This window comes from Elgaria multicarinata, chromosome 2 (genome assembly GCF_023053635.1).
Source record: "Elgaria multicarinata webbii isolate HBS135686 ecotype San Diego chromosome 2, rElgMul1.1.pri, whole genome shotgun sequence".
Taxonomy (NCBI): Eukaryota; Metazoa; Chordata; class Lepidosauria; order Squamata; family Anguidae; genus Elgaria; species Elgaria multicarinata.
In genome coordinates, this window is record NC_086172.1 from 76,701,816 (window position 1) to 76,724,664 (window position 22,849).

A 22,849-nucleotide genomic window follows, 5' to 3' on the forward strand; every position below is an offset into this window, starting at 1 on the left:
AAGGCTTGGCTACTTAGGTTTGCTTGCACTAAGTGCTGAAGTGAATCAATGCATGCCTCCTCCTAATGATCAGCCCGAGTCCCAGGGGGGCAGAGATGGGCTCAGCCTGTGGTTGGCGAGGGAGGCATTTGCTCCCCCACCTGGCAGCAGCTCTTCCGGGATCCGGCAGTGCTAATTGCCCTGAATGAGCATGTTTACCATCCTGAAACTCCCAAGAGGGACCAAGGCCAGGCAGGAGGCCAGGCCTCTCCCCGCCCCTGTGGCTGCTAACGTGATGCTGCGAGCATCATGCTCTATTGCTAGGCAGAGAGGGGCCCTGCAGTGCACATCGCCCCAACCAAACCCTGCCGACCGTGGATCGTGGTGTGCCTTAGCAGGGCTCCTATCTTTCCCCTGTTTTCAAGAGGGCATCCAATTATGCCAGGGACTGCGTGGCCAGAGGAGATACCCTCCTGGCACCATCTCTCCACTCTGCCCAAGGCAGTCCAACACACTGAAGATGTCCCCTGTGCGGTACACCCGTCTGATGTCACTCCCTTTGCCCCTAACCTGGAAGAGTTTGCCAGCAGTTCGACACTCCATGGCATCCGCCACATCTTCCGCCACCGGCGCTACACGGCCCGCAACTTTCTGTGGGCAGCGGCCTTCCTGGCCTCTCTCGGTTTTCTCATCCACGTCTATGCCGAGCGTGTGGAGTTCTACTTCCAGTACCCGCATGCCACCACGTTGGAAGAAGAGAACCTCCACTACATGACTTTCCCGGCCATCACTATCTGCAATCTCAACCTGCTTCGCTTTTCCAAGCTTTCGGGCCATGACCTCTACTGGGCTGGACAGTTCCTGGGCTTCCTTGATGGGGACGATGGGATCCTTGCAACAGAATTTGCGGATGCAGAAGTGCTGGAAGTGCTGAGGAAGAAGCTGAAGCAGAGCAAAGGGGAAAGGAACCTCCCCTTTGACTTCCAGGAACTCCATGACCGTGCTGGGCACCGCATGGACGAGATGCTGGTCCAATGTCAGTTCGGCAATGAGTCGTGTGACGCTGGCGACTTCAAAACGGTGAGCCCGCATCCCTGCCGCACTCAGTTCGAATGGTGGGAATGGTCCATTAAGCTTGTGGGAGAAGTGGAGTAGATAGATTCCTGACTAGGCTAGGGATGGGCTGAAGCAAACAAATGAGATGCATTTCTTTCTGCTACAGGAGATGCCCTTTCCCCCCCCCCCCCCATCAGACAGTTCAAAAATGGCTTGGATGCCATATTCTAGCCACCCTCTTGTAAAATAGCCACCACCTTCATTCTCTTCTGGGGGCCTTTGCAAGCTGGGGGCCAACCTTGTTTGAGATTCCAGTTCTCCTGTCTGTCCTGTCTGCTTGTGTTGCGGGCAGGTTGCTCTGTAGCCTGAGGCCACATGCTGGGATCAGCCGCATTTTCCATAATCGCCGGCTGATGAAACACTGTGCCTGACTCCCGAGACTCTGAGCAAGGGTCCTTCTAGCAGTCCTCCAGCATTAGGGAGAATTGCCCTGAACATATCATCCCAAGACTCTGGCCCCCTTTCCCCCACTGACTACACTGACATTGCTCTTCAGGTTTTCAGACAGGCAGGGCTTTACAGCTTCAGATTTCTGCATCTTGTCATTGTCAGAGATCCTGTGCTTATACTTGGAGAGAACCTGCACTCGTTTTGCTCAGTTCACTGTGCAGCAATATATAAAGGTGCATGCAGTGATGGGGGTGGGGGTGCATCCCAGCCTGGTGGCAATTTATGATTTGTGCCCAGAATAATGAAATGCATTCTGCTTTGATAATATGAACATCCTGGGATGTGGCTTCTGCTCACATGGATGAGCAACAGTGCTGGGTCCGGGGTTTAAAGGCTCCTTTGGAAAGACACTCTCACTGGGTCCCCTCGCTGAGTAAGTCTGCCTTTTCGCCACCATTGTTGCTCCAAGCTCTTCATATTTTCTGTAGGAATAGGGTTCACTGCAGGTTTAGTTTCTCCAGTCTATTAGCACTGAGCCAAGTCCATTGTCGGAGGTTGGCACCACATGCTGGGGATCCACTTTCCTTCATCTTAGCTGGTCTAATCCAGGAATGGGTTCAAATTCATTTGAGGCTGGCTGGATCCTGAAACTGGGGACCTTTAGCTCCATAGCTTCTAAAGAGATGTAGAGTGTCTCTACATTCAGGGAAATTGCATTGATTACCCAGGGCTTTTGTGCTTCCTGGTTCTTTGGTGTGATTGTTATGGGTTGCATTACATGGGAGGAGAGGGGAGACAATGTGTTTGAATTGAATACTTCCCCTCCATTCAGTTCCATTGAGTTCTATTGAGACAGCTTTTTCTAGTGGCGAAAGATCCTGCTGTTTCCCAGCTATTACCACTTTAAGAGTGGTCCTTTTTATCCTGGGTTTTCCAAAGGATTGTGCAGGAGACATCCTGGTTGTTGACATTGTCATGAAATCGACCCAAAAACTTCTGTGAGTGGCCAATCATGAGTGTGCAATAAATCGTTTAGAGGCACTTATAGGGCTGTTTCTCAGCTTGCTCTACCAGCATCTGCCTAGCCAATGACCAAGAAGCCTTTGGTACCAACCTCAGAGTGTTGGGAGGAACTGATGGCTTTGGCAACTAATCACAAATAAAGGCCAAAGGCTCAGGTAAGAATAGCTACCTAGCAGACACAGGGCCTTGAGGAGGACCCTCTTGCACGACCCTGGGCTCTATTTTGCTTTAGTGGAGGGAGGAAGAGGGAGAGAAGTGGGTTAGGACTAGTTGTAACACAGTGAACAACAAGCCCCTCTAGTCAGATCAGGGGTGGACGTCAGTCAAGGAGAGACATTTCTTCTGATTTGTTCTTTTGCTACTTTGTATTTGGGTTTTTAATTTGTACATTGCCCAGACAACTGGTTGTTGGCAGTTTAACAATGTAATAAACAACCAAACAACCACACTCTCAGGGAAGGGATGTGCAGCATGCAGCTCAGTAATCAAAGTAGCAGGTAAACAATGATTTACTTTGAACAATTTAATTGCTGAGCCAGGCTGGATATTTTCTGAGTATAAGAGCAGGGATGGGCAGTTTCAAATGTTGGTGGACTGCAACTCCCATCCGCTCTAGCCAGCATTTCCAATGTTGAGGCCTGCAAGTGTTCCCTTGCCCATCGTAGACTTAAGCTATGGAATTCACTACCACAAGTTGTAGTGATAGCCACTAATTTGGATGGATTTAAAAGGGGGTTGGATAAATTCATGGAGGAGAATGCTAGCAATGGCTACTAGTCCTGATGACTAAATGCTACCTCCAGTATCAGAGGCAGTAAGCCTATGTATACTAGTTGCTGAAGAACATGAGTGAGAGGGTGCCACTGCACTCATGTCCTGCTTGTGGGCTTCCCATGGGCATCTGCTTGGCCACCCTGTGAACAGAGTGATGGACTAGGTGGACCTTGCAATGAGCAGGGGTTTGGACTCGATGGCCTTGTAGGCCCCTTCCAACTCCAACAACATTGGAGGGCCACATGTGGCCTGCCCCTAGTTTAAGGCAAAGCCAACTCTTCCAGCCTGTGTCAAAAGTAAGGCCAGAGCCTGTGAAAGTAGCCCTGTGAATGTCTCTCCTGCCAGTTTTGACCCTGGGAGCTCCATATGGCGACCTGTATTCTATCTCTCATTGCTGACACTGGAGCAAGAACGTTTCTATGTGTCTTTGGATAAATGGTGGGTTTTGCCTCCTGCTACCCTGGATTTCTCCTTTCCCATTGGGATGAGACTCCCAACCATTGCCAAATAAAGGGGAATTAAGTGCCTGCAGTTTTGGGGGAGACTAGACCTGGCCCGGCAGGTAGCCTGTGTGCGCTGCAGAACAGCCATTCCATTATCTCTGCTTGCAAAGCTACCAATGCTATTAAGCTCTGCTGGCCCCAGAACCCCCAGCCTCCTGCCAATCAATTCTCCAGGTCAGCTAGACATCACAGGTACGGACGGTGCCTCAGCCTACTTGACCTTTTCTATGTGTAACCCTTCATTGTGGCACTGGGATTTGGTGCCTTCAGATGTACCTTTAAACAGGACGTGCCACGTTTCTTCAACGGGGCATGTCTGCCTTCTCACTTTTACAGCACATTCAATAGATGTACTTATCAGCTAATCAAACGCTGCTCTCAATTATTTGTCTTTCTCCACCCCCAGATGGACCATCCCCTTTTTTAAAAGTTTAGAATGAATGTTTATTTAAACTTTTGTTGTTTGCTGTTTATTTTAAACTGGAAAATCTATTTTAAAAAGAGCTGCAAAGCCATTTGGGGGGATGAGTGGACAGGGGTTTGTGATCTCGCCAGCGCCAGCCAATCAGCTCTGTACACAGCCAGATTCTGCTGAAAACTGGCACAACTGACATCAATCCTGAGATCAATCCTGGACAGGCAAGTGGACAGCATGATAGGTGGGCGGCCCCAGCAACTTGACCACTCAAACAATGTACATCTGTATGAAGTTTTAAAGTTTTATTTTATTTATGTTTTTATGAACAAAAATATTGTCAATCAAATAGCTTTAGTGGAAGAAGAAGTGGGGAAGGATCTATAAGCCAGTAATTTTTTACACTTCCTTGCTACACCAGGGATGGTGCCAGGTGAGGCTTTTGTCATGCCATCACGTGGTCCCAGCTACAGAATTTTCCAGGCGGTCCAGATGTCATTGTCTTCTACTTGAAACCTTCCCATGGTTTCCCACCACTTAAGAACATCAGACCAAGGGTCCATCTAGTTGAGCATTCTGTCCACAAAGTGGCCAAGCAGCTGATGACAGGGGAATCCACAAGCAGGGCACAATCCACAATGAGTGCATTGGCACCCCACCCCCCCACCCCCGTTCAAATGACTTCTCCCATCTTTTCTTTTATTGTAGAAAATCTGATAAGGAGAAAAAGATGGAAAAGCTGCCCAAGACCTTCTGATCTGTAGCGCTAAGAGCCCTCTGCCTGGAAGCACCTCAAGAGAAAGCTGCTGTAAGCTATCTCAAGCGGCAGCCAGAGGGAACGCCCAAGACGTAAGAGAATAGAGTCTGGGTTATAAGGCAAGAGGAATGGAACTGCTGGGGAAATTCAGCAGAAGGTTGCAGTATTCATAAATACTTAGAATGGGGAGAGATCTGAAGGGTAACCTGAAGGCAGGATACATCAGTCCTAAAAGAGGAGTTACCTCTCTGTTGATGGTGTACTTTGGCCTGTGGGAGCCTAGAGTTCTAGGTGGCTTTGTACTGGCCTCCTTTATGAGAAGCCCCTTCTTCCTCTGAGCTCTCATAGGCACCCACTCCTCCTAGGTTCTTAAAGGGCAATGATGCTCTTCAGACTTAAAGCAGGGATTAGTTTGAAGCCGTGCCCCACGGGTCAGTAAAGGACCAGCGACCAAAAAGGGCAACAAATCCACCCCTGCCCTCTTTCCCTCTGGAGCTGTGAGCCTTGCTCCGAGTTCAAAACAGGGTTGAGATTTCACAGTACAGATATCAAGAGATATTAGGTGTCACTTTTCATAATCCTAGGAAAACTCCCCTTTCTTCTTGTCTCTTGATAATGGAGGCTGGTTGGTTTGGGCTGGGGTAGAATGGTTTATGTGTACAGACGTACTTTTAGACATTCCCTCTCCTCTGGACAGCAGAGCTCAATGAATTTGCCCCTTCTGGTCCATCACACATCACAGCTGAAATGTTCACTCCATTCTTTCAGTAGATTTCACGAAGTGCTTGATCAAGTTTAGGTTGAACAACAAATCTGTACATTTTCATGGTGCTCCTAGGAACACTTGGCAAATGACAGGGAACCATCCAGGCCTGAGATCAACATCAAACTCTAATGGGTGCTGGTGTGTGTGTTTATGTATATGAGTGTATATGGCGTGTGTATTTATGTATATGAGTGTGGTCGGCCAAGCGAAGGGTGGGTGGGACAACTATCTTTTCCCTTTGTCGACCTCTACTGCTCCCTGGTGGAAAGGGCTGTTTGTGGGATTCACAGCAAAGTGAATTGTTTGCAACTCTACGGGGTTCTTTTAACAGTAAACACCCCAGGTGTGTCAACGCTCTAGCCCTTTCTAGCCTTTGATTGGGCTTTGGGCTGCTTTTGTATCCATTACCCCCATTTGCATCAAAAAAATAGTCCAGTCCTTATTCAAGTGTGGCTTTAAGCTGGAGGTTACAGCTGGAGTGATGTTTTGATTACCTTTCTTCTGTAAACTGGGCCCTTTTTGCTCTGGGGTCCTCATACTGGGATGCAAAGCAGTCAGCAGCACTCGCTGTGAGTGAGTCTAACTTGGGCCCTTAATTGGGATTATCAAGTCCAGAAACTCACAGAGCTGCTGTACCTTTCAGAATTTTTGCCAGCAATGCCTTTTCCCCCTCACGTTGCTAAGATGACAAGAGAAGCTGCACCAGGCAGAACGTTGCCCGCTGCACAACTCTTACAGATACAGGAACACTCTGAACTGTTTATTTATTTATTGCATTTCTATACCGCCCCAAAGCCGGAGCGCTCTGGGCGGTTCACAAAAATTAAAAACGTTCAAAGTATAAAACAACAGTATAAATACAATATAAATACAATACAATATAAAAGCTCAACCAGATAAGCATCCCTGCGCTCTTATACACAGAGCGCACCCAGTCATCGTGCACGCACACGCACACACAGGTACTGGGTATCTCTGCCAATGCTAAAGCATGCGTGGCTTTTCTCTCTGTTCGCTTTTCTCACTCAGGGCACACAAATTGTGGGGCCAAACCCACATAGGCATGAGAGCCTGTTCCCAGATTTGTCCATATGGCCAGTCTCACTGCTGGGCAGTGGAGACGGCTTTCACTGCTGCTACAAGTTGAAGCTCAGAGCCCTGGTGGCTGCTGCACGCTCAGTGGCTCGGAGCTATGCACAGGAAGGGCCTTAATTCAGTGTGACGGCTCCGCTCATTGCGATAATGAGAACAAAGTGAGGCTGCCGTGCGGCACAGCGCACAGGTGTCAGGCGGCTGGCGCTCATTGCATCTGAGCCTCTCGGAGACAAGCAAAGGCTGGGTGGGGAGTGTGTGTATGAGTGTGCATGAGTGTGCAAGAGAGGGGGGTTATCCGCAATTTAGGTTTTAGGTGATCAGCTTCTAAGGCAGGGGCTGCTCCTTGAACCCCTTCTGTTTCTCAATGAGGACTCCTGCTTTCCAACCACAGCTTCTGGTGGTGAGCTCAGCCTCAAGGGCATGCTTCTGCCAGGCCTAACCAAAAATTAAAAAATGGGGGGGGGGGATGGTGCCATCTGATTCAATGCCCAGCAAACCTGGTGTTGCCGCTTTAGCACACCGACCCAGATGGAACCTCTCAGCACGTCGCAAAGCCTGTTGGCGCCACGGATGGACTCAGGCAACAAGGGCACCTCCTGCCTTGCAGCATCAGCCCAGGAACATTTCCTGGACTGAGTGGTGGAGAACATTGCCAGCCTGATGCCGCTACTGCCAAACATGAAAGAAAAGGGCAGCACCAGCCTGACTCTGCCCAGCCTACCCTGTGGGACACACGTTGGAGGGGATGCATGGAAGCATTTGTTTGAACTCCCCATGCCTGTAGAAAGACACAATCATAGTTTTGCTGCCAGGAGTTAAGATAGCGAGCAGGTGAGTTTTCATGTAGGGCCTCCTCCCACCCCTCTCCGCATGATCTGGCACCTGTTAGGCTGCTAGAAAAGTAACCCTCTTCCCCTCCCTGCTGACTTCTCACAACAGCTGCCAGGACAGGAGGGAGGGCTCCAGGCTTGAAGTGTGTAATAAGCCAGAGGAAGGAGCCCCGCATGCTGCCCCTCCTCCTCCGCTTGCCCTGAGTCAATGGGGCGAGGATTATGAGCCATAAAGCTGATGATCAATGGATGCTGTTGGGAATGTTTCCGGTGAATAAAGCCGGCACATGGGAGGAGGAACGATGCTGCTTCTCACATGTTCACTAACCAGGAGAGGTGGGATATGGCCATGCCAGTGAGCATCACGGAATTAGGGCTGAGGAGGGTGGGGAGAAGAAGGGCTTTTGTGATGGTGGCCTTGGGGAAAGGTTGACAAGTAGAAGGGCTTTCAGAGAGGCTCCAAGGGGCCGCATTCCAGTGGTGGGCATGGCCAAAGATAAAAGGGGCAGGGTTAAAAAGCCAAAAAAGCCAAAAAACACCAGCATATTTTATCTTAAAACTCTTAATACCAGTAAACTAAGTCTTAAGAGAAGCATTCCAACCTTTGAGACTGGGAAAGAATTACACAAAAGCCAAGAAACCACTAAGTGATAGGTGGTCAGGGGAAAGGTAAATGGGCATGGCTATCTTGAGACACACACACACACCCCGAGGGCCAGATTTGGCTCCTGGGCATAAAGTTCCACACCCTTGCTTTGGAGCAGGCCCCTGAGGTCTCTTTAGACCAGCTTCCTGCAGAATGTCCTCGTGCTCCTGTTTTGTGCATCCAGCAGAACAGCAGAAGACCTGGAGAAAAGGATGTCCAATGTGCCACAGAGGTTTCCCAACACCTGCAAGGGGGAGAGGTGTGTCACAAAGGGTTAATGACTGGAGAATTGAGGTAAACAGATCAACTTTGGGGAGCTGCAGCCCTGCAGAAACAAAGGTCCTAATGCTGAGATCATATATCTTGGCCTACCTGGACACAATAAAAAATTTATTCCCTGCTTTTGATGCCTCAATGCCATTATTCAACACCTTGCTTGTTGACTCAAATACATTTTTACCATCTTTAGAAGTCCTTGCAGTACCACAGTTCTAGGTTGGCCCTCTTCCTCCTCCAAATCTTCAGAAGCAAAATGTTCTCTTACCATTTCCTGGGTGTTCAACTTCTCACCCCAGATGCCTAAATCACAAGCAAGCTCCTTTTAAGATTTTCACCAGCCCTGCTTTTAATCCACCGGAAATGGAAGCATTAGTCTTGCCCTAAACCCAGAATCCTTTAGTGTGCATGTGAAGAATTAGAACAGGGATTGGTTAGGGACAGAATCCCCCAAAGTTGACCAGTTCACCTCAGCCCCCACCCCCTGTTGAATCAGACAACGTAGCATTCCATGGTAATTGCTAGTCGTCATCAACAACATACAATGCTGACAAGTATTAGGCGAGGTAAGGATAAAATGGAATTATTGCATGGCAAAAATAAACTGAAACAAGTTTTTAGCCTACACTCAATCCCTTTTGTTGTGCCAGGGGGCTTGGGATCTCCCCCCCCCCCCCCATGATCTGAGATAAAAGACAACAAACTACTCTAAAAACTCTCTTTGTATTGCCTGGTTCCTTCCCACTAAATTTTATAGAATCCTAGAGTTGGAAGGGGCCATTTTAGGCATCAGGTCTAACCTCCTGCTCAGTGCAGGAATTTAATTTGCAGCATCTCTGACAGATGGCTGCCCAGTGTCTGCTTGAATACCTCCAGCCACAGGGAGCCCACCTGCCTCCCTAGGTCGTCAGTTCGATTGTCTGAATGCTCTGTTAGGAAGTTTTTCTTGATTACAACCGAAATCTGCCTTCCAGTAACTTAAGCCCATTATTCCATGTCCTACAGTCTTCTATGACAGAGAACCCACTTCAGTGCAACAATCCTTTAGGTACTTGAACCATGCTATTATATCCCCCTAGCACTCAGTCTTTTCAAGGCTAAACATACCTAGTTCCTTCTGTCTTTCCTCATAGAACTTAGTTTCTGGTCCCCTGATCATCTTTTTGCCCTTCTCTGAACTTGTTGTTATTTATCTGAATCCTCCTTAAAGTTTGGTGTCCAGAAGTGAACACCGTATTTGAGGTAAGGTCTGACCCATGCAGAGTGGAGTGAAACCCTGGCTTCGCATGATTTTGAAACTATACTTCTGTTAGCAGCCTTCCTCAACCTGGGGCACTCCAGATGTGTTGGACTACAACTCCCAGAATGCCCCAGCCAGCTCTGCTGGCTGGGGCATTCTGGGAGATGCAGTCCAACACTTCTGGAGTGCCGCAGGTTGAAGAAGACTGTGTTAATGCAACCTCAAATTGCATTTACCCTTTTTGTAACCACATCACATGTCTGACTCATATTCAGCTTGCGATCAACTACAGCTCCAAGATCCTTCTCACATGTACTATTGCTGAGCCAGATATCCCCATCTTAAACCTGTGCATTTGATTCCCGTTTCCTAAATGAAGAACTTTGCACTTGTCTCTGTTAAATGTCATTGTGTTATTTCCTGTGCGGTTTTCCAACCTGCCAACAATGGAGGCTGATGGCTTTGCACTTTGGAGAGCTCCTTTAGAGTTCTGATTGGTTCTGACTGAAAGACAGAGTGGATTCACTGCCCCACTGATGTTGGAGCCACCAGCCTCTGCTGCTGAGCCAGACCATCTTGAATTTTGTTTCTGTCTCCTAAGGTATTGGCTATCCCACCCAATTTTGTGTCATCTGCAAATTTGAGAAGCATCTCCCCACCCCCACATGGCATTGTGATCCCATGGTCTTTCCCCTGGAAAAGCCCAGTCAGCCTGACCAGTCCAGTCTCCTTCCTGGCATCAGCCAAATCCACACTTCAATTTTCTTCTGCATGGAGAAACCAGGTGCATGGTCATCCTTGCATTTTTGTCACATTGAACGTCAGCTGGCACAGAAAGTGCTGGATCGGAGGAAGCCTGGTGTAGTCCGCCCTAACAACTTCCAGAGAGGCAGCCCTGTTCATCTGCTGCAGCAGAAACAACAAATGGTCTCGGGGGACCTTAAAGACTAACAGATTTATTGTAGTGTAAGCTTTCATGAGCCAAAGTCCACTTCATCAGATGTATGAAGTGTTGTCCTCAATGGGCAGGTATAGAGGAGGAGGGAGAATGGAGCCAAATGGCAATGAAATGCCAACACACACACACACACCCGTGCAGTTTGTGATAGTTTTATGAAAAGCTTAAGATAAGCAAAGTGACTAATGTGAATGCTTATAGTAACCTTTAAGATGCCACAAGACTCTTCGTTGGTCTAGTCCACCCTGTGTTGAACAGGGAGGGAGCGCATCCCTGGGCATCTGGGCATCTGTAGCCCCTGGCTAGGGTAGTGGTGGGAGTGAGATGGTGGGAGGCTGACAGAAGAGGGCTATTTGAGAAAAATGTCACCTTAGGTTGGTGACTTTTAGGTAACTAACTGAGAAAAGGGGTGACATGTTTGATGTCCTTCTTAAGAACAAAGACACCTGGGTTTGTGCCTTGCTGGTACTTTAAAGACTAACAAATGTGTTGTGGCAGAAGTTTTAGTGGACCAGAGCCCACTTGAGCAGGTGGATAAATCCATGGGTGCAGACAGAAGAGCAGGGATGGTGGCAGTGATGGTGGGATATTACAATGTGAAGCCGGAGCGCCAGGCAATGCAAGAGAAAGGTATGGGGGCGGGGGCGGGGGCGGTTTCAGGGCAGAGAGGAAGATGGGATTGATTCACAAGAGGCCGCACTCCCAACTGGTGATGCACCACTTGAATTTCCTTGGTGTGTATTCAGGCCCGCTCCGCCTGACCTGTTTGCGATGTGTCACAGAGGCCCCAAAGCCACTGCCGACCTGAGATCTCTCCCCCCGTCTCTCTCTCTCTCCAATATGCAGCAAATGAGCAGAAAGGAGCCGGGTGGTTGTTCACAAATCCCCTGAAATCCCAAAGCAATCTTGTTAAGAACCACTTAAGAGGCATTGTCATAGCGAGCTGTAATTCAGGCAATTGCAGGCGCATCTCACTGGTAGATCCTGCCTTCCACGTAGGGTGGCCACTTATGCATTGCCAAAAAAGAGGAATTGCATCACCAAGAGAGCGGGGCGGGGGGGGGGAGGCAATTTGCATAGCACTTGCATATGCAAATTTAGAAAGAATAAGTATAATTTCAGTAGCAACACGATACATCCATCTGTAGTGACCTGTCTGCTGCCCAATTGCTAAATGTCAATGGGCAACTCCAAGGCCTCTGCTGCTCTCCTGCCTTGTGATTCTTTGACTTCAACCCAGACCTGGATTGGACAGCCCTTCCAACAGAGGACACCTTCAAATAGAGGACTCTCCCTTGCTAGCTCTCCAAAATGGAACACTATCTTCTGCAAAGCAGGACACCTGGCCACTCTGTATCTGTGTAGTCCCTCATGGGACCAGTATGGCTTGGACAACAGCAGCTCTACTCATCCCCCCACCCCACCCTGTGCCCTGCCGTCAGTTTTGCCTTGATCTGTTGCAATGGATTATACAATCCCGAAGTGCTCAGGAGAGGAAGGAGGTAGGAGATAGGCATGACTCAGTTTTCCCAGCAGGAGATTTCTTCGAAGAATAATTTCATCGTGGGGCAGTTAACCATTTGTTCAAGCTGCCTGGAGTGTTGGCTGAGGCTGCCACAGCGGGGGATTTCAACAGCCCCCTCCTTTTCAGTTATGGGCCCACACAAGTTGCACCGGGCACCCTGCTGTCAGGCTGTGATTGAGGAAGGCCCCAATTCATTTGGTGAAAGGGAGCGTGTGTGCAAAGCCACTTTAGAGGAGCTGGCATGGGAGCAAGCTTAGTCATTCACGCTTGGGCAGACAACTGTAAATCTCCATGCAGGCTGAGTTTCCCAAAACCTACACACCTTCATCCAGGGCCTGTCCCTTGCTTGGGCAATGTTCAGTAGTGCAGCAGCTAATAAATGAAGCCTCATCTGCGTCTGGACCACCACGCTAGATCTTTTGCATTCTCCTCTACAGCGCATTGCTTGTCCTGTCTTCCTTGTGTGAGTAAACTCAAGCTATTTGCTTTGCAAGAACTATGACTCTATGGTCTGCGTGTCATCGAACAATCTTCCTACAACTTGAGCCATCTGGATGTGTTCAATGACAACTCCCATCATCCCCCAGCTAGATGGAGGATGCTGGGAATTGTAGTCCTGCACATTTAGGGGGACACCAGGCTGGGGAGGGCTGGCACAGAACATTCAGGGAAAGGAGGTTGATGGATGTCACTGGGATGGATTAGATGGCCTTCCAGAGCCTTCCAACTCTATGACAGCCACTCAGGCTCTCTGAGGAGTCTGAGCTGTGGGAAGCAATCTTGGATGTGGTCGGGGCTCCAAATACATGGGCCTCATTCCCCTTTTTCCACATGTTACAAAGCCCCAAAACCATGAAGGACAGGAGACATTTTCTCATGAGCAGACCATGGCCCTCTCCCGGTCACATACAAGATCCAGCTTATGTACAGATGTGCTCCCAACGTGCTGTGATGTCTTCCCCAGAGGCCATCCAGGCTCTGACAGGTAAATACCAGACTATTTTTAGCATCTCCCCTTGCTGCGTGCTGCAGCTGTTCCTTTCATTCAGATGAACAGATTTACCTCAATTTCACGTCCCAGTGAGGCACCAGCCTAATCTCCCTGAAATTAACCTTTCCTGCTTCCCAGAATACCTGTCCCCTGGGCCAGGGCACTTGGGATCAAGGACTAATCTCCCGGTAATGAGCCAGAACCAGAACTGACAGTCACTGTATTCTCTGGGCCATGCCTGACAGCTTCACCTCCGCCTGGGGAGTTACTGCTTTGGCCATTCCTTGACCCCAGAGAGAGCGGGAGTCGCTTTGTCTAGGAGGAGCCCAGGCCTTCCCTGATCATGGGTGGTGGGGAGGCTAAAGGCACTGGCCTTGTGGGGAAGGGGGAAACCAAGGGAGCTGCTACCGGATTGGGCCAAGCCTCAGTTTTTATTCACTTCAATCTCACCTCTCTCTGCATTGAACAACACTGGAACGACCTTGGCTGAACGTGAACACTAGAGAAATGTGATGTCCTTTTGTTCACGTCTGACAGTGAGACTGTGGCCTTCTGTCAGAAGCAGAAGGGTTTACGACCTAATCTTGTCCATCACAACTTGACATGGAAGTGCCAAACTCTGGGAATAGCCTTGGTCTTCTATTCACCCATCCATCCCCACACGCCACACAAACCTGGTCCTCTCAAAGCAAGTTGTGATGCTAGTAATGCCTCCAGGATGTGGCTGTGCAATGCAACTTTAGAGACAGTGTGACACCCATCCACTCTGCCACTACAGCGCCTAAGAGTCACAATGTTTAGATAATCATTTCATGACATTTTAGTGCAGGGATCAGCAACACAGCACTCGCAGGCACACTGCAATCCTCCCTCTGGGCCCCAGACCCTTGATTCCCACTGCTGCCTTCCCTTCAACCCCCCTCCACCTGTTGCAACGGCTGCCACAGCGGCCCCAAGACCCTTCTTCTCCCTCCATCACCGTTGCTGCAGCCTTTCCTTGCCTCACCTTTCTTCCCCTCTGCTGCTGTTGCCACCACACTGTTGCTGTTGCCACCACATGTGGACACCACCGCTGCAGCCTTTCCTTCCTTCCCTCCCAGGTGGCCATCTTTCCTGCCTCACCCCACCACTGCCTTTCCTTCCTCTCCCCTGCTGCCACTGCTCCACCACCTTACCTCCTGTTGTGGTCCCACAGAGCAGGTGATATAGTGAATGGGGTGGAGGGCAGAGGAAGAAGAAGGGGGTCATGAGCAGGAAGGGGAGAAGTAGAAGGAAATAGTGAAGGGGGAGAAGAGACAGAGGAAATAGGAAGGGGGATTTGGAGAGGAAGGAAGGGAGGGAGGGAGGGAGGAGGAAGTGGAAGTGCAAGTGCAAGTGGAAGTGGAAGTGCACCCACTCACCTGGACAGCAATTTTTGGTGGAGCCTGCAGACACATTTCAAAATGTAAAATGTACCAATGGACCCAAAATGTTTGTCTATCACTGTTTTAGTAGGTCCTAATAAAGATGTTACCGCAACGTCATTTTTAATGATTCCCCCCTAATTAATCAACACAGCTGCCTACACCTTTTGCATGTCCAAATATTTTCATCCTTTCCATTATGCCCTTGTCCACTGTCAGCTTTGCCATCCCTGCCTCCATCAACCAAAGTCAAGATTAAGGCTCAGTTGAAGACCAGACAGAGGCCCAAAGGGTTCCACTTCCTTCTTGCATCCCCTTCTTTAGCCTTTAGCTAATGGCACCAGGATGATTTGGCTGTCCATATAGATTCTGCTTCCCTTTTCTGTTTCACCTCAGTGAAGCCAACTTCTCCTTCTTTTATGGACACATGCAGTGGTGTAGTGGAACCAGGGCCCCAAGGGAGCACAGCCAAGACACTTGTTCTATTAGCAGGGAGGCTGCCTTCGCCTGCCACCCCCTTCCTCCTCAGAATCCCCTGTGTCCCTCTGAGCTCAGCTGCAATCCTCACAGTAGCCAGAAGGTGGAGGGGAATAAATTTCCCCAGCAAAACTATGCAGTTCCCTGTTGTAATGCGATGCATTTTGTGGCGGTGTAGTCTTGAATGGGCAATTCAGACCCATTAGCTTCACAGAGGACGTGCTTTTGGTGGTGATGAGAACTGATAGAATTCCTCCCTTGTTGTGGATCTATGAAGCTACTGGCAATTTTGGACTCTCGTGAAGGAGGGGGTGAGGATGACTATGGGGTCAGTCACAATGAGCATCTGCACCTTAAAATTTACACTACACCACTGGAAGTTAAGCATGAGGGCTCATGCTAATTTTGTAGAGACAAGCAACTGCAGAGGACTAGGAGTGGCATTCCTGTCACCAGCCTGGTATAACATTAGTAATTTCTTGGGCTGGGTGCAGAGCATAATGGCAAACTAGACTGCTGCTGAAGACATGGCAAGCTCTGCATGTAGCACCAAGCACAGCTTCCATGCAAGACCCATATATTGCCCAGAAATTGCGCCTTTCATTCATTTTAGATTGGAGAAGAATCTTTTTCAGAGTTCTGGGGCTGCATGGATTTCTGGGTGTGGGGGCTGAACCTAAGGTGAAGAAATGGGTGCTGTCCTTGGTGCTGTGCTCACATTGACATCATGATGCTGTCCAGGGTCCTGGGGTCTCATTTCCTTTCACAAGGCTGAAGAATCCATTTCCCAGTCTCTGACCAGTTGCTGGGGAACATGAATGGGGTGCTGCTGCTGTTGCACCATGTCCTGCTTGTTCATCCTTGGCCAATGGCTGGTTGGCCACTGTGTGAACAGAGAGCATGACTAGATGGACCCTTGGTCTGATCCAGCATCAGGGCACTGCTTATGTTCTTGTGTTCTTATGTCTTAAAACTTCTGTTCCACCTTTCTGCCCAAAAGAGAACTCAAGGTAGTTCACAATAATAGAAAATATACAACAAAACTAAGAGGTGAACCACCCAGAGAGCTTTGGCTATGGGGCGGTATACAAATGCAATAAATAATAAATCAATCAAAATTGCATTAAAACAACTAATAAACCCAATTACAAATTAGACAGGCACCAACCCTTCTGGATTTTTGGCACCTCCTAAAAACATGCTCTCCCAAACAAGCATTCCCAGGAAGGTAATGTTGTCTTCTGCACACAGTAACAGAATCATAGAATCATCGAATAGTAGAGTTGGAAGAGGCCTAAGAGGCCATGGAGTCCATCCTCCTGCTCAATGTAGGAATCCACCTTAAAGCATCCCTGACAGATGGCTGTCCAGCTGCCTCTTGAATACCTCTAGTGTGGGAGATCCCATGACCTCCCTATGGAATTGGTTCAATTGTCATAGACTCATAGAATAGTAGAGTTGGAAGCAGTCGTACTGCTCTAACAGTCAGGAAGTTTTTCCTGATGTTCAGCCGGAATCTGCTTTCTATAACTTGAGCCCATTATTCAGTGTTCTGCACTCTAGTATACAGTGGTCTCCAGATGAGCATTGTAGTCCAACCCCACTGGAGGCACCAGGTCAGGAAAGGCTGATAGTATTTCATTATGATCATATACTGCTTATATAGAAAGATATAGATATATCACTTAGAAATGTCTTTTAATGTAGGGGATTCAAAAATATTGTTAAACTAACAAACTCAGTGACCCACAGCATAGCAGAAAAATCAATCCTGCTGGAAAGCCTATTGGAATGGAAATGCTTAAGTTTAAGTGCTTTCCTAAAGCTAAAGAGCAACAGAGCCCAGGGCCTTTCCTCAGAAGGGGATCCTACAGTTATGGTGCTGCTGCGGAGATAATACTCAGTCTTAAAGCTTGGCACATGGAGTAGGGGTTGCATATGGCACTATCAAGGCCCTTCAAGATTAAAACGAACTTCTTGGATCTTGCCTGGAAACTGCCAGCTGGTGCAGCCTCATCAGCACTAGCAGAACATGCTCTCTGTGGCCCATCCCGGCAGCCAGCTGTATTTTGTACCAGCTGCAATTTTCAAATGGCTTTCAAAGATAGTCCCATGGAGAGGGCATTACGGGCATCAGTCTGGGAAGTCACGAAGGCATGGATGACAATAGTCATGGACCCATCCTTGGAGAGGAGCGCAGCTGGCATATCAGCCCAAGTCGGAGGGGGGGGGGGAGAGAAGTTGGGGCCCTTTGCTTTTAGCATGATCCAGGATGCTGGGCCTCCTCTTGGATGCTGTTTGGAGTGATAGATGCTACAGCCTGACCCTAGGATGCTGCCATTAGGTTTGTTGGAGGAATCCATTTTGGGGTGGAGCTTGGCAAATTTTCACCACCTTGGTGCCCCGGATGCCAGCTTGTGAAGCCCTGTGCTTGCCTTTTGTGCAAAATTGAGGGTAAGCTATTTATGGAAATCAAAATTTTGCGTAAAATGACAGCCATAAATAGCATGATTTGTGCAAAATTACAGGCATAAATGGTCTGATTAGACCATGCAATTTAGCACAAACCATGGCTGCCATTTTATGCAAAATTGTGATTTCCCACAAAATAGCTTACCCGCAAAATGGTGGCTTGTGAAAAAGCAGGAAACTGCAAGCACTCGCCAAGCACCTGTTGGCTTGCCCCATGCATCCGCCAAGGTTGGGCAAGTGACAGGAATTGGTTGAGCAGCGTGCGAACTGGGTGCGGGGGAGTTCACCCATCCCTAGCTGTCACTGGAGGCTGGTAGATCTGGTTTTTGGTAGGAATCAGTTGCAGGTTTCAACCACGACTTGAAAGGATCTATCCAAAGTGTTGAACACTTTAAAAACAACCCAAACTATAAGTTCAATGCCTTGGACAGCTCCTTTCGAGTTCTGGCTGGTTCTTATTGAAAGCCGAAATGGTTTTTCAGCCCCACTTAAATCAGAGCCATCATCATCCACTGGATGCTGCTATGGTTCCCTACTGCCACACCTGACCAAGACCCAGGCCAGGATAAAACATTGGATGAAGACTCTGACATTACAAAGTCTAAAGGACCCTCTGTAGGACCCTCTGATTCTAGTGATACCACTGGCAGCTCCAACTGCTGTACATCGGGCCCTTCAACAATGGTGGACCCTGAGGAAACCCCAGGCAAGCCCCTGAGGTTTGTACCTGGCCTCTGGAGTCAGTGGAGGTGGCTGGAGGTCCTCCCAGCCCTAGAGCAGAAGGCCCAGGCTGCCACTTGGAGGCAAAGTGCACACCTCAAGACCCACAGCAACCAGGCTCCTCAAGAGAAAAGGTCCACTCAAGAGCAAGACTCTCCTCAGTAGTAGGGAGACTCTGAAGCCAGGACTAATGACTTGCATCTGTACCTGGGTGTGGGCTGAGAAACCTGACCAGATAAGCTGTTATTTGAGGCCTAATGTTTGCTGGAACAGTAGTTTTATATTGGCTCTTAGTCCCTGGCAGCCTAGTTTTTCTGGCCTTTCTTCTTTTTCATCAGCCTGACCCCTCACGTGCTGATCTCTGAACTCCCGGTAAGACCCCATCCCTTCAATTGTGCTAGTTTTCGGTTGTTTGCCTGTAGTGTATGTTGGCTGTGCCTCAGACCCTGCTCTTGGCCATTCCTTGGTCTAGAGCAGTAGTGCTGCTGTGCTTCTCATCTCTTCCTGACTCTGCTGAATGGATTATTCCCCTTTTGTTGGCCGCAGGACTGAGCTGGCCCCAGCCATAGCAGGGCACCTGCCTCCTGTGACAGCCCTGGCTCTGACTGGCCCTCTGTCTTGATGGAATCTGATGCTTTGGGGGAAATATGGATGTTTGTACAGATGGGTTCACAGGACAGAGTATCTCAGTCTTCTGTATCTTAAGGAGCAGCAATCATTTATTTTTAGCATCGGATCTGCCACTCTTAAGCCTTCTTCCAGTCACTGAATCTTTCTCTCTCTCTCTCTCTCTCTGTGTGTGTGTGTGTGTGTGTGTGTGTGTGTGTGTGTATGTGTCTGTTTATCTCCCCTGAAGTCCTATGATTTTATGTACAATGGATTTATTTATTTATTTATTTATTTATTACATTTCTATACTGCCCAATAGCTGGAGCTCTCTGGGCGGGTCACAAAAATTAAAAACATTCCCTGTAGTTCATGAGGTGGCTGAGAGTTCACGCTGTGAACCAGCAAATCCCTGGTTCAAATCCTACCTCTGCCATAAACTCACTGTGTAGAGTCTTCTCAAGGCATTCTCTCAGATTCAGCCACCCCACCACCACCACCACCACCCCCATGCAAAAGGTGGAAAATATTGATCTGCCTTACAGGGCTGAATGCACACAACACACTTTCAATACTTAGGAAGCATTAACATTTTACATATTATTTCTGAATTCTACTATTTTTGATTAGGTTGAACTGCCTGTCCGAAGGCTCACCATCCAGGCAGTAACTTCCAAGTATCATCTCGCCACATGCATTCAGCAGAGAACGAGACTCTGAGCCACAGCTCTACAATCCATTCTACCCCTCTGTTCCTCTCCTTGCTCCCTGGCAGTGCCAGCCAGCCCTCATCAGCTGGCAACGCTGTGGAATTACCCCCATCTTTCATGCCACCCCAGGAATGCAGCTGGTTGCAGAGCTTTCTGGCACCCGTCTGCTCCTCTGCTGTTCATGTTCTCTTCCTTTCATCTCCCCAGAAGCTTACACGAACAAAACACACACACGCACACTGGCATGCCAGTAGCCAGCTCCTGGCAACCAGAAGCACTTGTGGGGAGCAGGAAGAGGAGCAGGACTTTCTCCCTCAGCAAAAGGAATTACTATGCAAAGCTCCTTTTGGGTGGCAAAATATCTATGCCCAGAGCTCAGGGGTGGGAGCCTCAGGACCCCACATGGGGTCCCAATTCAGTTCTCTAGGGTTCCCCATATGGCTACACCATGCCACACCCCGACCCTACCCCCTTTCCCCCCAACCACTGATTGTTTGGTGGTTCCCTGGCTTTTGTGCAGTTCTCTCCTCTCCCCCTCCCCATTTTAAAAGGTTGAAATGCCTCACCTAAGACGTAGGCTATGTTCGGACAACACACTAATCAATTGGGGAGGGGGGTAATAGGAACAGAATGGGAAACAACCGTTGATTAGCGTGTCGTCTGAACTCAGCCATAGTTATCGGCAGTGAAAGCGTTAATGACCCTGTTCAAATGACACACTAAGCCTCAGTCGTTAAGCATTTTGAGCTAAATGATATGGTTTAGTGTGTCATGTAAACCATTCCTTACCATGGTGGCTACATAAACAAGGTTTAAACACACTCATTAACCACTTACTGCAAAGGATATTGTGGCCTAGCCATGGCTTAGTGTGTCGTCTGAACAGGCCCAATGTGAGATATACTATTACTTGTTGTAAGTTTGCCCCCCATCACCACCAGCACCACTTGCTTCTTTATAAACAACCCAGACAGTTTCAGCTATGGGGCGGTATATAAACAAGCAAACACATAAATAAAATAATAAATGTAATAAATAAATAAAAGTGAATTTGGCCCTGTGCCCCTGCTATAGCCCATGTCCCTGTACAAAGTCTATGTTAAATTATTTGAGGCTCTTGTGGGGCTTGGTGGGCATCTTCCTACCAGCCACATGCTGGAGAAGGAGGCAGGTGGTGCAGAGTGAGACCACTGGGTTCTTCCCAGCTTTCAGCAGTGGGTGAGGAACTTCAGCCTTATCTGGGCAGCCTGTTGTATCCTGAGTCCTTGTCTGACTCAAAGAAATGACCATCCTGTTCAGCTGCCTGCAAACATACCAGCAACAAGGGATCCAATACCCCTCAGATAAAGGACACTTGCCTTAGTTGCAGTCTCCTGACCGGACTTTTTTTGCTGGGCTTTGAGCCTGGGCTGGAGCTGGCACCTGATTCAGGCACGTTAGCCAACAACAAGGGGCCACTGGACTATTTATTGTGCCGGATGCCATGAAAATCCCAGGCGTATAAAGCTGAAGGAAGCTGCTGCATACAGTGCTGGAGGCATGAAAGGTTGTTACCGAGAGACGCATCTGTCTGGCCTTCTCTCTTAATCATATTTATTTGGAAAATGTCTCCTTTTCCTGGTGGCTGTTGTGGGCGCGCTGCAGGGGAGGCCATCGTTCGTGGCTTGCACGCTGACAAGGGGGCTGGCCAGGCAGGCCGGGTTTGCACTGTGCGATCACATTTATAATTGCAGGGATGACTGTGAGGGGAGTGCAGCCTGTCATTAGAGCAGCACTGCCAGGCCATCAATAACCCACTCCCTGGGCTCATAGCACAGCCAACGTGTTATTTACACTAATATGTTTCATGCCAGTGGCTGCTTGGCTACCAGTGCTGCTGCCGCCCAAAAACTGTGTTATCACAAACAGCTGGCTCCGGCCCCTTGGCCCTATCTTCTCTGTCCTCCACTGGCTATTCCTCTGGAGCTGCTGTCTTTTTAAGCCCAGCAGAAGCAGGGCATGCTGCTCCTTCCTGTGATGCAAGTACCTTTCTCTTACTCACGTCTTTACTTTTCTTAGTGGTTGTTTTCAAAACATGTGGGGTACTTTCGACATTCATCAGAGCTTCTTCCATTAGAACAGGGGTAAGCGGCTTGAGACCCTCCAGATATTTTGGCCTACAATTCCCATGAGCACTAGCCAGTGGTGAAGGATCATGGGAGTTTTAGGCCATATTTTTTTTTTGCAAGGGCACAAGTTGCCCACGGCTGCGTTAGAAGAACGGCAATGTTGGACAAGATGCCCACCTGACACATAGCCAACCGCCACCATCTTCCCCTGCCATGTGATGCTGCAGTGATATGTTAGGCATCAGAGGCACCATGTCTATGTACACCAGTTGCTGGGGAACATGGATGGAAGGGTGCTGTTGCACTCATGTCCTGTTTGTGCGATTCCAGCTGGTCGGCCACTTTGGGAATACAATGCTGGACCAGTTGGACCCTTGGTCTGTTCCGGCGTGGCTCTTCTTAAAGTTCTTATGGGTGTTTTCTAGGGCACTCCTTCAATTGATGGGAGGTGATGGTGAGACCTAATAAATCTGGCCAGGCCCAGTGTCCTCTGCAAACTGAGTGTATGCCTTTGAACATTTCTCAGAACACTTTGCAGTGCAGAATGGTTCCCTGACCAATGCTCAGAGGTTCCTTAGCCAAGAGGCCATGTGCAAAGGGTTCCCTGAGCACAGAAAGCATGAAAACAACTGTCTTGTATTGAAGCCTCTTTTTACTAGCCTGGAATTCCTAGCTCTCCCCATAACTGAACTCCCTAGGTGTTGCATCATGGACTGGCTAACACGGAACTGGGGGGAGCCATCTGGTTTTGCCTGCTCTGCTGCTTCCAAGACCTCAGGTCAAATATCCAGGTGCATAGTCCTCACCTTGTCTGATCCACTGGGGAGCAGTGATGTATTAGTAAATTTGGAAGCATAGGTACTCATCATGATGGTCCCCATAGCCACACCCTCAAGGAAAGCCAAAAATGCTGGCAGCTGTGTTGAACCATCTCAACAATTTAGTTCTAGCAGTTTTCATCTCTACTTGAAGTAGGTCTTTAGTAAAGTTAATGGACAATTAAGGACGCAATCCTATGGCTGGCTGGGGAATGCTGGGAGTTGTAGGACTCTTTTCTGTTTAAACATGT

At 48.7% G+C, this 22,849-nt stretch overlaps 1 protein-coding gene across 1 annotated transcript in view; it reads left to right on the forward strand.

The window, feature by feature from the left end:
- Positions 1-349: 349 nt before the first annotated feature.
- ASIC4 (acid sensing ion channel subunit family member 4) overlaps positions 350-22,849 on the forward strand; it is a 234,471-nt gene continuing 211,971 nt past the window's right edge. Inside the window, exon 1 of the mRNA XM_063116834.1 lies at positions 350-1,059. Coding sequence (XP_062972904.1) covers positions 418-1,059 — 642 coding nt within the window. The 5' untranslated portion in view covers positions 350-417. The remainder of the gene's footprint in view (positions 1,060-22,849) is intronic.